Consider the following 17,061-nt stretch of genomic DNA (forward strand, 5'->3'; position numbering starts at 1 on the left):
AAGAAGTCTCAGACTGAAATGTTCTAACCGCAGGCTGTCATGGAAGTTCAGACCTTGCGGCCATCTTACTGGAAGTTCCTTTTAAGGCTCACCAAGGGCAAGTAAGTGACGGAGACGTTGTAACTGACCATAGAAAACGAGCAGTTGCCACAAAACAGATTTTGAACCTTTCCATCTTTTTGAGGGAATATTCTTTCAGTGGTCAAGTAGGCCTCTTACATATAAAGCAAATATGACCATTTTAATAAGAATAACATGGGGCCTTCTTTTAGTGAACTTTATTTTGACTTTTCCCTGTATTATTTGAGATATTTTAAATGTTGTAGGAAAGTTCTGTGTTGATCTGAAAACTGCTCATTAGTTGCTACGTAACACACTTAAGTCTCACTTTCAAAGTCTTTGATCTCTTCTTTTTGATTAAAAATGCGAAGCAGATTTATTAGCAGTCTTGCCTAAATAACTGAATGATTTCCATTTGGGGAAGAATAATCCTATTCTTTCTTGATATTATAAGCATAATTTCCTCTGCCTTTATTATTCTGTTCTTCATTGTTTTTGTTAGCATTTTCTGATCTTAATCTAATTCTCTGGGAGGCAGCTTGACCTAACAGAAGGACTGTGGGCTTTGGAGTCAGACAGACTTAGGTTTGACTCTGGCTCTGATAACGTTTAGCTGTCTCACTGGTGAGAAGGTTGTTTACCCTCCTGAGTCTCCATTTCTCTCTCCCTACTAGAAACAGTAATATAGTTTCTGTATGTATAGTAATATATTTTCTGTATGATTGTGGGAAAATCGAGATGTTTGTAATAGCACTTAGCACCTAGTAAGCACTTAGTAAATTGCAGCTGTTATTAATATTACTATCATTCGTAGTTTTAATAGCAAACAGTTGTGTAGTGCTTACTGTGTCCCAGATATGGTTATAAGACACACACGTACACATACAACACAGGAACACATGCATAGGTGTTTAATCCTTAAAGTAGCTCTATAAGATAAGTACTTTTAAGATCCTGACTTTATGTGGGAGTCAGCTGAGGTGCACATGGAGGTAAGCTAGCTTGCCAGAGTCACACGGCAGATGAAGGATCTATGGAATATGAGCCAGGTAGTCTGGCTTCAGCAATCTTCCTCTTAGCCATGATTTTGGTGTGTCCTTTATGTTATTATTAGTTAATCATCTATTTCTTTGTCATTTAGTTTTTTGCCTATTAATAAGCTTATCCAGCTGATTATTCTGGAAGGGAACTTAACTTTGGAAAGGCACTGAAAGTTACATTTATTTTTCTTGGAATAGTGGCAATGGCCCAGGGTTCAAGACTAAATTCATTATTCTCCCCAGAGGAAATATTGGGACCAGGCATAGAGACACAGTTTCCTCTTGCACATTGGCTAAATATGTGTCTTTCAAAAAAAATTTTTTTAATCTTTTAAGTTAGGTGATGAATAAAATGAGGGTCTACTTTTACTTTGTTGCGTCTATTAGAAATTTGCAAACCTATATGCTATTTTCCCTTTAATCATTAAATACTTGCACATTTGGGTGTGTTTTTTGTGGATTGTGAGACATCAAAATGTCAGTTATGAAAGAAATTACATTTAATACCTTTGCCTCATTGGTAATATTAAGCTCAGTCATTTGTTGAGTTTGTTTCCTGTGATTTCATTCATCAGAAAAATTATAATGAGCTTGTTTTTCTATTTGACATAATCTAGTAGAAAGAACTTGAAAGGGTCTTCTGGGAGTCTTTGGGGTCTCAGGTCGGGGGATTATTATCTCTTCAAAGAAAATATGAGACCAGGAATCTTAAGGTAGAGGATCAGTATGACTTTTGAACCTGCCATTGAGTCTTTTGTCTTGTCAGTCTTGTCTGTTTTCCCATTCCATGAAAGACATGTCAAGTGAACCATCTTATTTTATAAACGTCATTAAATGCTTGTTCACTGTATCCTCTGTTTTGCAGATTTGCTGTCATGAACCGAAAAGTCCTCGATGTTTTTGGTACTGGTGCATCTAAACACTTTCAGGATTTTATCCCTAGGTTGGATCCGAGATATACGACTGTAACACCAGAGTTGCCCATCGAGTTTTCTTGAAGATGACTATAATTTATTAATATGACTTAATGTTTCATTACTTTCTTCTGAAGAGTCAATTATGTTGAATCACAAAGAAGCTTGAACTTCAGTGTTATTTCAATGAGAGATGCTCTTTGTTTGTTTGTTTTTCTTACCAATCAGAAGTACAGAAGCTTTTTAGGGAGGTGTTGCTTAATAATTAAGCACCCTTCCGTAGCCAGATTCTGATTCTGGGACACTGTAGTGGTTGACATGATGCTATATTATTGATTAAGTTATGTCCACAAGCAATCTTAAATAATCTATGTAGAAATGTAGTAACAAATAAGAGTATAGTTAAAATTACTTTAAAAGATGTTTTTAGTTCATTCCAATATAATTCTTGGTTAAAACTAAGAATATTTCTACATTTTAGGATACAAAGGATCACGGGTACATGGATTTGGTCTGTATTTTTTTTTTTTTTAACTTTTGAATTGGTAACTATAGTAGTAAAATGTATGGATATGAAGTGTAACTCTTCACAGACAATGCTGCTTTAGTATAAAGCAATTTAATTGAAGAAGGTGGCCGTTCTTACTTCAGGGATGCAAAGACGGGTCTTATGCTGTTTGAATAAATGTGGTGGTATCCCTGTCTTCTTCCGCTCATGATGGCTTCATCTCTCTCCAGGATGAGTTGGGCTGTCTGGCAGCCCAGTGAACCTATGTACTAATGGCAGGTTAGAAGTAAATGGAAATGGACATACCTGATACAGTTGAAATGTATGTTTTAATCTTTTGCAGAAGCATTTCACTTGAATATTTAAAAGCTAATGAGGTTGTTTCTAAACCTCTTGTGGGTTTATGATGTTTGTTTTCATTTATTAGGACCGAATTCTTCATGGCTAAGGTTGTCTGCCATTGTAGATTTAGAAGGGATCCAAAGTGGTTTTGGCAAGTTTGTCGTTTCATTCCCTCTCGACTGTTCTACCTACACAATGGATATTTTACAACTATAAACAATATAAAAATCTGGTAGTTGTTAAAAAAGGCCATTTCATCACTAACGGGATTCAGGTTCTCAAGCCTCTTTTCAAAAACTTACTGTCACCATTTTTATTCCTTTTAGAATACAAGAAGTGACAAAATGGAGTCACTGTTGATTATAAGTTCAGGACAGCTGTGATTGAAATATGATTACTCTTTAGAGTATTTCAGGGAAAAGTTTTACTTTTCTAAGTTGATAAAAGGCTTAATTGGTTATGATGTCTATAGTTAATGTAACAAATAGGGATGATGGTATATTTTTTTAATATCATTTTGTTGCTGGAAAGTTTTGGGCCATTGTAAATTAATTATACAGTAGAACTTGTGTTGCAACAAGGATTATAACCCAGACTTTAAAAATGCTTGATCCTCCATATTCAATTTCATCAAGCCCTGTATATTTCTGTTTACATGTAATCCTATCCTTGGTTGTTCATGGCAAATTGAAACCCAATGAAAAGACAGACTCTCTGGTTCCATGGTGACAGAGAGAGCCACTTTAATCAGGTCAAAATTCTGCATTGTGATTAACTTCTTGGAATTGACTTCTCTATTAGACAACACTTTTAAGGCATCGTTTTGGTTTCAGACTTCAAAATTCATTAATAAATTGTTTTTAAGTTTGTATTCACTGGAATCAAAATGACGATTGGTACTGTGTTTACTTTTAAAAATGAAGTATTATAGCAGTGTAGAAAGCACTGCTTCCTGCCCCTCATTTTCTTTATTTAGAAATTATGTTTATAATATTTTTCCTGTCTGCTTAAAAGAAATGCATTTTAATTTGTAAGTTACTGTTTTCATTAATATTAAAAAGGCTATGGTGTTAAAAGACAAATCTACTGAAATTTGATGAGATTGTTTAGTAAAATTTTACTGTCAAAAGGCACATTTCTATGATTGACTTTTTTCTCAAACTAGTCATGTTTTAATATAAAATGTAAAATGAAATAACCATCATGAAGCATCATGAATACAGTAATGAACGTGTAGCTTGAGCAAATAATTACCTAATTTGCCATGGTGAAAAGAGAAGTCTGATTTGATTTCACTGAGGCAGCCTGCAAAGTGTAGCTGTTTGAGAAAACAAGAGACTGTTCATGTTTCTGAGGACAATCAAAATGAGTATCTTTCTACCTCTAACCAATCAGGTATCGATTGACAACTTGGCACCATAAATAAAGCCAAATAGATGTCCTTTCCAAATGTGTTTTTTAGTCCATTTATACACTGAAAACATCCTGTTAATGGTACGTTTCCATCAGAACCGACTGCAGGAAACCTGGATACTCCCCCTTAGCTTCTCCCACATCTTTTTGGAGTCTGGAAGACAGTGCGTTGGTCTGGGCAGTCTTATAGTAGTTTCCTTGCTATTTCCTGCATGAATAAAATCCTAGAGATAGTACTAACCCCACTAAGACTGAGTTTGCAAGATAACAGATTGTCTCCAATCTATTAGATTCTTGCCAGTTTCTCATCAGATAGTTTGAGTCCATTTTAGTACTCATGTCTGAAACAAAACCACATTCTGTTGTTTCACAAATCCTACGGTCACTTCTGTTACTTTTGTCTTGATCTCTGGAAATGGTTGTCACTTGGTTGATTTCTAGTTTATTTTTGGCCATCATTTGTTGCTTAGTCCGTGGTTATTTAATTTAGAATGATATCTTTTTATTCTTTGCTCTCAGATTTTATAATTTATTATTTTTTTTCTATGACGAACATGTCTTGCATGATGAAACCCAAACTGGCCAGCTGTCACAGCATTTTCCTGTCGAGATTGTGTATTTCCTTGTGGATTGCATCTAGGCTAACATTTGATTTTGTCGTTAAGAGCAACAAAATTGTATTCTGGTTGTATTTTATCACAGTCCTGAGTTTCTAGTCCCCTGTCAACGTATAGTTAGTGAAAATCATTTCCTTTACTCACAAGGAGCCTCGTCCATTGGCTTCTGTCACCTGCTCGGAGCAGCCTCTCGGCAGGGCCAGAGAGCACGTGCTCACTGCGAGCCATGGCCTGGCCTTCACCACCTTTGAATCAGAGAGGCCGCCACGCCCACACAGTCCTTGAATTCTCTCTGTGGTTTATTTTTATCCTAAAGACAAAGCCGTTTGTCCCAACAACAAGATCATTCTCACGTGGATGCTTTCTTTGCTCCACAGAGACAGAAATATTCATTTCTGAACTGCTCAGACACCTGAAAAACTTCATCTCTCCCAACAATTAACCTGTGGCTGCTTTTCCACCTGCTGTTCATTTTCAGGTAGAGAACTTAGGGTAACTAGAAGATGAGTGATCAGGAAAAATGTCAGAAAAAGTAAGGAATGAATGTTTCCTGCAGGGCTAGATTGAGACTGTAATGAGTAATAAATAAGATTAGTTGAATTATGGACACCCAGGAGATTGTTCTGACTGTTCTCTCAAGCCTGTGCCTTCCTTTTTATAGCTCCTTTTGTGGCGGTATGTTCGCTCACTCTGCAGTGCCTTCTCATGCGCTTAGCAAGGAAAAGAGTGTCCAGCACCGAGCTGACCCTGAGATCAGGGGTGTGGACATGGATACTGGGGGTGTGGTGCTTCCCTCGAGCCTCTGATATGGGGACCCCAGGACTGAGGCTGTGTTTCTGATTCAGCTGTAGCCCAGGGGACTTTGCTGTTGCTCTGCAGTTATGAGAAGGGTGACTACAAAGAAAGGAGACTGACATAGATGTGTGTGTCTGGAAGCACAGAAGGGGCAGGAAGTTGGCCGTGATGTAGCATGTATCCTAGGAGTGCGGCAGGGCACTGGGCACCCGTGTGGCTTTAAGCTTCCTGCCGTGGTGAATTGGAAGAAAGATTTCATATCTGGTACCACTTTCTTGCTCTTTGATGTGGCCTCTCTCTCCTTCTTTCCCTCTCTGTCCCAGCTTTTCTCTTTTTCTTCCTTCCCAGCCTTAGGATCTTTATGTCTAAACTTTGTGTTGCCCCTCCCCACTGCTCATCACTGTGCCCCTTACCTTTTTTCTGCTGCCTGGTGTTCCATGCTGCTAACTATGCTCCTTGAAGGTGAATGTGCCATTATTCCCTTGGGTGGCATCTGGTAAGGGGGCGGCGTCTTGTGGGATCATGAAAATCGAATAACCATTTTCAGGGACAGTGCTCTAGCTCCACATTTCCTAGGCTGAAGGCACAGAAGATAATTGCACACATGTGGAAAGAGACGTTTCTCTGAATGTGGAGCCTTTAAATTCAAGATAGTCAGCCTCTTCTCAACAACGCGGTGACGTCATCAGACTTGCTGTGGCTATATGCAAGGGGTGAGAACTCATTGCCTATTTCCTTCTCCATTTTCTTTCCCCCCTTCCTCCTCCAGGTACGTCCCAAGTGAAATAATGTATTGGGCTTTAGGCATTGTCCTTTCGGACCTGAAAATCCTAGTCAGTCAGACACACACACACACACACACACACACACACACACACACACACCCGCATCCAGTCCACAGTCATTTCCTTCTCCATTTTCTTCCCCCCCCTTCCTCCTCCAGGTACGTCCCAAGTGAAATAATGTATTGGGCTTTAGGCATTGTCCTTTCGGACCTGAAAATCCTAGTCAGTCAGTCAGACACACACACACACACACACACACACACACACACACACACACACACCCCGCATCCAGTCCACAGTCATTTTCTTTCCCCCCTTCCTCCTCCAGGTACGTCCCAAGTGAAATAATGTATTGGGCTTTAGGCATTGTCCTTTCGGACCTGAAAATCCTAGTCAGTCAGTCAGTCAGACACACACACACACACACACACACACACACGCATCCAGTCCACAGTCATTTCCTTCTCCATTTTCTTTCCCCCCTTCCTCCTCCAGGTACGTCCCAAGTGAAATAATGTATTGGGCTTTAGGCATTGTCCTTTCGGACCTGAAAATCCTAGTCAGTCAGACACACACACACACCCGCACACACACCCGCATCCAGTCCACAGTCATTTCCTTCTCCATTTTCTTTTCCCCCTTCCTCCTCCAGGTACGTCCCAAGTGAAATAATGTATTGGGCTTTAGGCATTGTCCTTTCGGACCTGAAAATCCTAGTAACACACACACACACACACACACACACACACACACACACACACACGCATCCAGTCCACAGCCCAGGCATCAAGTCAGGAGCATTTGTGCTTTTTCTCTAGCTCACAAGCCACCACAGCTTGCTTGTTTATTCAGTTTAGTGCCTGCCCCCCCTTGCCCAACCTAGAGCATAACTTTCTAACCTTATAAGAAAACCCCAGGTTATGGCTGATCTTTAGCACACACTGTACAAGCTTCAGCAGCCCCGTGTGGCTGGAGAGGTCCGGCCCTCTGCAGGTGGACCTGTGTGCTTGTATTAGCAGAGATCACCCAGCAGTATTATGTTCCTCTGTCCCTTAATTTGGACCAGGCAATTTTGGAGGTCTCCTTTCCTCAGTGTCTAAGAGACTCAGTGTCTCAGTTATCATCCAACCACTTAAATGAATTTTCAGATTATTTTGTTCACACAGGAGGATGCTGTGGCTGTTGGGATGGATTGGGGCCAAAGGTCCACCAAAGTTTAAAGCATGAAGTCATCCTGTTGTTCCTTGGTCATTAGGAGGGTGGGGTGCCAAAAGGAATGGGTGAGAGGAGGCTGAACACACACTTCCACCCCCCTCCTCCCTCTTATTTCTTACCTTCCCAGGACTGTGCCACATTTATGCCCCTTATTTCTTCAGTTTGAATTCTTCAAAGAAGAAAAGGAAAAAAAAGAAGTTCTCATTTTCCTGTTTCTTTCAGAGGAAACTGAAGGTGAGACAGAAGTATCAGTCTGACTCTTGGTCAGGGAAGAGCCTCAAGGAATGCTGTGGAATGTGCTAGAAAGAGAGGTAGCTTAGCTTCTCTTTCTCTCCTCTCCCCTCAGAAGTGAGCCAGAAGGATTCATTCAAAGTGGGGCTATTGGAAGTTATATTCCAGTGATGTGGGAGACGGGGGTGCACTACCAAATGTGGCGTAGAGAAGAGACACAGTCTGTGAAAGAGGAGGGATGGGGATCTTTCTCAGAATTATCAGAGTGTGGGGTGTGTCTGCAAGCATTATAGATATCAACCTGACCGGAGGCCAGTGGTCAGACTAGGTATTAACTGACCAAGTGCTTGGCTTCCGTGGGGGTATTCCGTGTTGATGGCATGAATGATTGGACGGCCTTGTAATGCTTAAGAATGCCAACAGTTGTTTGCTCAGTGAGTTGAAAATGTGTTCAATGTATTAAAAGAGGTTTTATACAAATAAAGTTTTAAGTTCCTCCTTTTGAAATGGAATTTGTAATCTCGGTAAAATCTACAAAACTACGGGAAGAAATTCAGTAGCTTCTGAATCTGACCCTGCAGTTTTTAAAGCTTGCCATTCTCAGGAATTAGGGTTTTCTTGAGAGCTAAGAAGACAGGATAAATAAATCCACAAAACTTAGAGGTATAATGGAATCATATAGGCATTTTCCCCACTAGAACTCTTTCTGTAACTTGGGAATAAACTTCAGAAGTGGATTGCAACTCATCATTAATTGCTCACCTAATGGTTTTTTAATCCTTCTTTCTTGTTGATGGAGCACTGACTTTGTTTAAGGCGGCAATACGCCCAGCTCAGGGGGCTCGGCTCTTCTTTTTCTAGGGCTTCCACGTTGCTCCTTTCTTCTTGTCCAGGTATTTTTCCGTCCTCTTCTCTGAAGATGGTGATGTGATCCAGTTTGGGCCAGTAAGATGTGATGGGAAATCTGGGAAACTCTTGGGAAATTTTTCCCTCTCTGACTTAAGTAAAGCTTTTTCAGCTTCTTCCTTTTTCTCTTGTTCAGAACCCTAGTTAATGGGATATGGATCTGTGGCAACAACCTGGCAGATATGAGGTGAAAAGTATAAAGATGAAAAACCACTGTGTTAAAGATGTCAGAGCAGAAAAATGGTCAAAGAACCTGCCTCCCAGATGACATTCCTGGACCATTGAATCAAAGCCAGTAACCGCATACCTCTGAGAATTTTGAGAAAACAAACCTCAATCACTTAAGGCTCTATTAGTCAAGGAGTCTGTTATGTTCAGCTAAAAACATTTTTCTTTCTTGCTCTTTCTTTCTTTCTTTCTTTCTTTCTTTCTTTCTTTCTTTCTCTCTTTGAATGGGAAATATATTTTTTTTAATTCAGTTGATTAAGATTTAGTGTATTATTAGTTTCAGAGGTAGAGTTCAGTGATTCATCAGTTGCATAGGCACCCGGTGCTCATTGTGTGATGTGTCCTCCCCAGTGCCCATCACCCAGTTACCCCATTCCCCCCATCTCCCCTCTAGCAACCATCAGTTTGTTTCCTATGATTAGAAGTCTCTAATGGTTTGCCTCCCTGATTTTGTCTTATTTTATTTTGACCTCCTTTCCTCTATGTTCTTGGGTTTTTCCCCCTCAAATTCCAGTATAAGTGAAATACTATAATTGTCTTTCTCTGATTGACTGATTTCACTTAGCATAATACCCTAGTCTAGTTCCATCAACATCATTGCAAATGGCAAGATTTCTTTTTTTTTTTTTTTTTTTTTTTTTTGGTTGGGTAATATTCCATTGTGTGTATATACCACATCTTCTTTATCCATTCATCTGTCAACAGACATCTGGGCTCTTTCCATAGTTTGGCTCTTGTGGCCATTGCAGAGAAAGGGGAACCCTCTTACACTGCTATGGGAATGCAAGCTGGTATGGCCACTCTGGAGAACAGTGTGGAGGTTCCTCAAAAAGTTAAAAATAGAGCTGCCCTACGACCCAGCTAAAAACATTTCTAATTGACACATTCCCATCCTTTGTAGATCAGACCTCAGATTCTTTTCCCATTGTATCCCTTCCTCCCTTTATTGAGAATGCTCTCTTTTCCTCTCCTACTCCACTTCAGCATGTATACTGAAATAGGCAGTCACCTCTCTGAAGGCTTTGCTGATTTTTTAATCTCTGTCTTCCTGAAGCAGTTTGCTAATATTTCCCATAAAACATGTTCCATTTGATTCTCATTCGCTGTGCTCACCTATTGCTCCTTGAGAAGATGGTGTATATATTTGAAGGGCAAGGACCACAGCTTATTCCTCATCTCTGCCTAAATCAGACCTTTATATTGGGGGGGGGGGGGTGTGGGAGAGTTAAGGTGGGAGGTAATGATCTCAGCAACTGTCTAAAGAATACATGCTAACTTAGTGGAGTCAGCAGACTAAAAATCTACCCTTAGCCATCCCTGTAAAAGTCTGGAAAATATTATCCTTATAAATGCTTTTGTAAATACTCCAGGAAATTGGCTTCTGCTGCCATTTCAGCAGCTATTGGAGCCAGTTTGGCTTCAGGTCTTAGAGAAATGATTTGTCATCTGTTTCATTTGTTTGCTTTTTCCTGACAGAGCTGGAATTCTAGATTGTTCCCCACTTTAAAAACTGCCAAATCTAAACCAGAAGTAGACAGGGCAGAACACAAATCCCTTCTTTCCCATTCATTTTCACAGGGTGAAAATTCCCAGGCAGTTTTTCTAGACTTCAGCTTCATGTCTGGCTTTTCAGTAGCATATTAGGATTATTCTTTTCTTATAACAGAAAGGATCTTAGATATTTGAGAACAGTGTGGGATTAAGAAATGTAGCAGGTCCTTAACAAATAGCTTCTTCTGATATTCATTTTTAGGGGGAGGAAGGGAAGTGAAATGTATGAGGTACCTGTGATGTATGATAGATTGTTTACATCCCATTCAAACCTTCAAGCTATGAGGTAGATATTATTGGTCTGTCTTACCAGTGAGAGAAATGGGAATCAGGGAGGCAATTTGCCTCCCTGGTAATTTGCCTGTGGTAACAGTACCAGAATTTGAGTTCAGATCACCAAGAGTTGAAAGTTTTAAGTTTTGTTTTGTTTTGTTTTTCTCAGAATATAACAGTTCCTGCCAAGAAATGGCATCTTTACTCCTCTCTGTTAGAAGTCCTCATATGACATTGTAATAAAAATCATGCCTCCAAAAATGGTTGTGATGTTTACTTGCAGCTCGGATAGAAGAACAAGAATTGGAACTACCTTCTCACCTGAAAACGAAAACAAAAAATCCTGATAATATGTATATAAACAATAGTTTTCAGACATTGAACATCAAGCACTGTGGGGCAGTGATCCCAGGAAGAAGGAAAATAAATGAGCTGACTCCTGTGATTTCCTCAGCCAGTACCTGGAGAGAGATTACAGATCACAATTTAGGGAACAGCACAGAGTACCCAGAGGACTCCCTGGAGTGAGGAAACAGACCTGGGAGTCCAGAGAGGCCAAAATGGGTGAAGTTGAAAGGGAGAATACAAGAGAAGAGCAAGCTGCACAGAGAGAAAGCCTCGAGATCTAAAGAGAGTTCCCCTTGAGACTTAAGTTGAGTACTTCTGTATTCATGGGAGGAAACTACTGAAACTGGAGACTCAAGAACCCTGAAAGGAGCAGAGGGAGGAATCACTGAAGTCTACACAGGCAGTGAATAGTTTATATTCCTGCTAGCCAGAGTAGAAAATGTTGTAATCCAAAGAGCACCAGATAGGAGAGTCAGAAAAGTATTGCTTCAGTAGGAGAGCAAAATTAACCCAAGACTAAAGGCTCAAAAATGTCGGGGTGCCTGGTGGTACAGTCAGTCCAATGTTCTGACTCTTGGTTTCAGCTCACGTCATGATCTCAGGGTCATGAGTTGGAGCCCCACCTTGGGCTCTGTGCTCAATGCAGAGTCTGCTTAAGTTTCCCTCTGCCCTCCCATCCTCCCACCCCCAACCCCTGCCCAGCACACATGCACATGCTCTCTTTGAAATAAATATTTGAAAAAATACTTAAACCTCAAAAGTATCAAACCGTTTCTAAGGAACTCTCTCCTAGAACTAAGTAGAAGAATATAGGGATACAAATATATATTGAGTATATTGAGCATGCAACAAGGAAAACTTCAAAGTGTTTGTCATCCAATAAAAAATTGCCAGACACACAAAACCCCAGGAAATACAACCCATAATAGAAGGGAAAACACACACAACAACAAAAACAGACCCACAATGACACAAATAATAGAATTATTAGGTATACAAAAGAACATTGTAACTAAATGGCATGTGGTATACCTCTTCAAGAAGGTAATAATTAGGAAGAAGAGAAAAAGCTGAGCATGTTAAGTGGAGTCATACAAGATATAAAAAGGACCAGAAAATAACTTGTAACAGATGAAAGAAAATGAGGAGAAGGAAAAAAAAAAAAAAAACACAAAACAATAAAACAGCTATGTGATTAATAGTAGATTAGAAGCAAAGGAAAAGGTTATGGAACTTGAAGACCTAGCAGCAGAAACTATTCCAAACTTAGAGTGAAACATACTGGGGGAAGAAGTGGGCAGAAGAACCTCAATGAGCTCTGGGTCAGCTTCTGGTGTCCTGGTATAATTGAAAGACCTCAAAGGACATGAGATGGCTGTAAGGAGGAGAGAGGTACAGAAAAAATATTTTGTGTTTTCGTCTTCACTCAAGTCATTTGAGGACATAATGGCCACATTTTAAAATTAGATGACAATTATAAACTCACAGATCCAGGAAGTTCAGTGAATTCCAGGGACAAGAATTAGAGGAGGGGGTGGGGGGAAGACATGGTACATACAGAGGGTTTCAGATGAAAATGGCAGCTCCTCACTGTAAACGATGGAAGACAGAAGACAGAGGAGCAATATCATTAATATAGTAAAAAGAACAGAACAAAACCTATCACCTTGGAATTCCATATGCAGTGAAAATATCCTTCAAACAACAAAGGCAAAGAGTTTTTCAAACTCCAAAAACTGAATGAATATATCACCAGCAAACCTGCATTACAAGAAATGTTTTTCTTCAAGTACAATTAACATACAGTGTTATAATGGTTTCAAGTGTGCAGTATGATGGCTCAACAATTCTATACATTTCTCATGCTCAAGAAGTCTTTCAAACAAATAGGAAGTAATACTTGCAGAATTATGATAATCTGTAGAAAAATAGGAAAACTTTTTGTCATTTTTAAATCTTACAAGATAATTGCTGAAAGCAAAAATAGCAAAATGTCAAAGTAAAATACACAATTACAGAAAGTTTAGGTAGGGGAAGATGGAAATATACTATCTTGACATCCTTATACTATACATGAAGTGGTATAATATTATTTGAAGGAAAATTGTGGTAAGTTAAAGATATATATAAACTCTAAAGTAATTACCTTTCCCTCCCCCAAAAGTGTTATAGTTAAAAGCCAACAAAAAATTATAATGGAATCTATTAAGTATTCGGTTAATCCAAAAGAAAGAAGAGTAAGGGGGGGCGCCTGGGTGGCTCAGTGGATTAAGCCGCTGCCTTCGGCTCAGGTCATGATCTCGGGATCCTGGGATCGAGCCCCGCATCGGGCTCTCTGCTCCGCAGGGAGCCTGCTTCCTCCTCTCTCTCTGCCTGCCTCTCTGCCTACTTGTGATCTTCTCTCTGTCAAATAAATAAATAAAATCTTAAAAAAAAAACAAAAAAAGAAGAGTAAGGGGAGAAGGTAGCAAGATAAGACAAAAAGGGAATAAACAGCAAGGTAATAGATTTAAGTATAAACATATAAATAATCACATTGATTATAAATGGTCTAAATACCCAATAAAAAGGCAGAGATTATCACACTGAATACAAAGAGAGATGAAAACGCCCCTTGAAGTATGAAGACACTAGGCTTTCAGTAAAAGTATAGTGAAAGATACACTAACACTAATAAAGCAAATGTACTAGAGTAGTAGTAAACAAAGTAGATTTCAGAGCTTGAGAATATTACCAAGATTAAGGATTAGAATGGTTATGATAATGGGGTCAGTTCAGTAAGGAAATTACAATCCTAAGTATGTGTATAATAACAGAACTTCTAGGTACATGAAGAAAAGACTGATAGAGCTACATGGAGAAGGAACTCACCCATAAATTTGGTTGGATATTTCAGTGCCTTCAATAATTGATACAAAACATGGGAAAGGTCAGTATGTATGTTTGTATTTATATAAGATTTTATTTATTTGAAAGAGAATGAGCAAGAGGGAAGGGAATCTGAAGGCAGACTCCACGCTGAGCACAGAACCTGACACTGGGCTCGATCCCGCCACTCTGAGATCAAAACTTGAGCTGAAATTAAGAGTCAAAACACCTAACCAAATAAGCCACCCAGGCACCCCAAGTATTTAGAAGACTTGAAAAAATATTTTCAGCCATCTAGGGATGCCTGGGCAGCTCAGTAGGTTAGGCATCTGCCTTCAGCTCAGGTCATGATCCCAGGGTCCTGGGACCGAGTCCCGAGTTTGGCTTCTTGCTCAGCAGGGAGTCTGCTTCTTTCTCTGCCTGCCCATGCCCCCCGCATTTTGCTCACGTGCTTACTCTCAAAATCTTAAAAAAAATTTCCAGACATCTTAACTGATCTTTATAGAGCGTTCCACCCAACAACAGTACAACACAGACTTTTTTTTCACATATGTTAAGAACATTTCCTTAGAAACTGTATTCTGGGCCATTAAACAAGTTAAGTAAATGAAGAGTTCAAATCATACAAAGTATATTCTCTAGCAAAAGAAAAAGAAAAATTAGAAATCAATAGCATATATCTGGAAAATCTCCAAATATTTGGAAACTAAACAGCATGCTTCTGGTGAAGAAATAAAAGTAATTTAAAGTTTTGTTTTGTTTTTTTTTGACAGAGATCACAAGTAGGCAGAGAGGCAGGCAGAGAGAGGGGGGGAGGCAGGCTCACTGCCGAGCAGAGTGCCCGATGTGGGGCTTGATCCCAGGACCCTGGAATCATAATCTGAGCTGAAGGCAGAGGCTTTAACCCACTGAGCCACCCAGGCGCCCTAGTAATTTAGAAATGTATTGGCCTGAATGACCTGTATATATTAACTACAGATAAGGCAACACTTAGAGAAAAAATTGTAAGTTGTTGATATTAAAATAGAACATTCTCAAATCAGTGATCTCAGTTTACACCTTAAGGAACCAGAAAAAAGAGGGCAGATTAAAGTAAGAAAAAAAAAAGTGAAATAATAAGGATAAGATAAATCAAAATAGAAATGGAAAGCCAAGAAAAATTAAACAAAAAGTTGTTTCTTTATGAAAAATTAATAACATTGATAAGCCCCTAACCAAACAGATTGGTGGTGGGGAGAGGAGTGAGTATAGGGCTATTAGAATGAGAAAGGTGACACCACTACTTTCTTAATTAAGTAAATACTTAAATTCTTAAGGAATTATAAGTATTATAAACAACTTTATGCCAATAAATTTGATTGTTTAGATGAACTGGACAAATGCCTTAAAAGATACAAAATAACAAAACTTAAGCAAGAAGAACTAGATAATTTGAATAGTGCTGGATTTTTAAAAAATTTTTAAATTTTTTTTTATAAACATACAATGTATTATTAGTCCCAGGGGTACAGGTCTGTGAATCGCCAGGTTTACACACTTCACAGCACTTACCATAGCACATACCCTCCCCAATGTCCATAACCCCGACCCCCCTCCCCCCAGCAACCCTCAGTTTGTTTTGTGAGATTAAGAGTCTCTTATGGTTTGTCTCCCTCCCGATCCCATCTTGTTTCATTTATTCTTTTCCTACCCCCCAAACCCCCCATATTGCATCTCCACTTCCTCATATTAGGGAGATCACATAAATAGAATTTTTAGTTAAAAGGCTTCCCACAAGCAAAATTCTAGGATCAGTTTACTGGTGAGTTCTACCAAACATCCAAGGAAAACAATACCAATTCTATAGATGCTTTTTCAGAAAGTTAAAGAGGAGAGAAGACCACATCTCATTGTATAAGGCCAAAATTTTCCCAATTTAAGAAAAAATCAGGCAAGGAAATTACAAGTAAAGACAACCAAAGCCCAGCATCCCTTCCAAACATATAGACAAAAATATTTAACAAAATTTTAGCAAAGTGAATGAAAAGAATAACACATGACCAAGTGGGGTTTATCCCAAGAATGCAACATTGGCTTAACAATGGAAAATCACTCAATGTAATTTACCATGCTAGTCTGCTAAAATAAATAAATAAATAAATTTCACATGGTCATCTCAATAGAACTAAAAAACCATTTGCTAAATTTAATCACCCATTTCTCATAACTCGACAAACCAGAAGTAGGAAGGTATTTCCTCAAACTAGGAATAAAAAGCAATTTTCTAATGAAGGTCACCTACAAAAAATCCTACAGCAAACATCATGCTTAATTGTGAATTATTTAATGCTTTTCCTGTAGTATCAGCATGACAAGAATGTCTCCTTTTACCATTTCTATTCACCTTTATACTGGAAGTTCTAGGCATTGCAATAAGACATGAAAAATCCAAATTAGAAAATAAATAAAACACTTTCTTCAATAGACAGCATGCTCATTTATGTAGAAAATCTTATGAAATCTACAAACAACTTTGTTAGAATTGATAAGTTTTGCAAACTGATGCTCGAATGTATACAATAATAGAAAATGTATAAAATGGCCAAAACTACTTTAAAGAAGAACTAAGGGAACTTAACATTATCTGATTTCAAGACTTGTTATAAAGTTACCATAAGCAAAATAGGCTAGTATTGATATAGATAAATAGAGCAGTTGAACATAATCAAAGTCCAGAAATCAACCTAGATATATTTGGGTAACTGATATTTAGCAAAGATGCTATGGTAATTCAGTGGGGGAAAGGAAGATCTGTTCAGCAAGTGTGCTGAAACATTTGGCTAGCCATATGCAAATGCAAGCACAAAAACAAAAAAGAAAACTGGCTTTTCAAAAGACACTTCAAAAGAAATGAAAAGGCAGCTCACATACTAGAAGAAAATATTTGCAGATCACATCTGATAAAGAGCTCTTTATCAGATCCAATAT

The 17,061-nt window shown here is 38.8% G+C and overlaps 1 protein-coding gene across 1 annotated transcript in view; it reads left to right on the forward strand.

Moving 5' to 3' along the window:
- TMEM135 (transmembrane protein 135) overlaps positions 1-4,314 on the forward strand; it is a 242,098-nt gene extending 237,784 nt beyond the window's left edge. The window contains exons 14-15 of the mRNA XM_046016049.1: positions 34-101; positions 1,966-4,314. Of these exons, the coding sequence (XP_045872005.1) occupies positions 34-101; positions 1,966-2,098 (201 nt within the window). The 3' untranslated portion in view covers positions 2,099-4,314. The remainder of the gene's footprint in view (positions 1-33; positions 102-1,965) is intronic.
- The last annotated feature ends 12,747 nt before the right edge of the window (positions 4,315-17,061 follow it).

The sequence above is a fragment of the Meles meles genome, chromosome 8, assembly GCF_922984935.1.
Source record: "Meles meles chromosome 8, mMelMel3.1 paternal haplotype, whole genome shotgun sequence".
NCBI lineage: Eukaryota > Metazoa > Chordata > Mammalia > Carnivora > Mustelidae > Meles > Meles meles.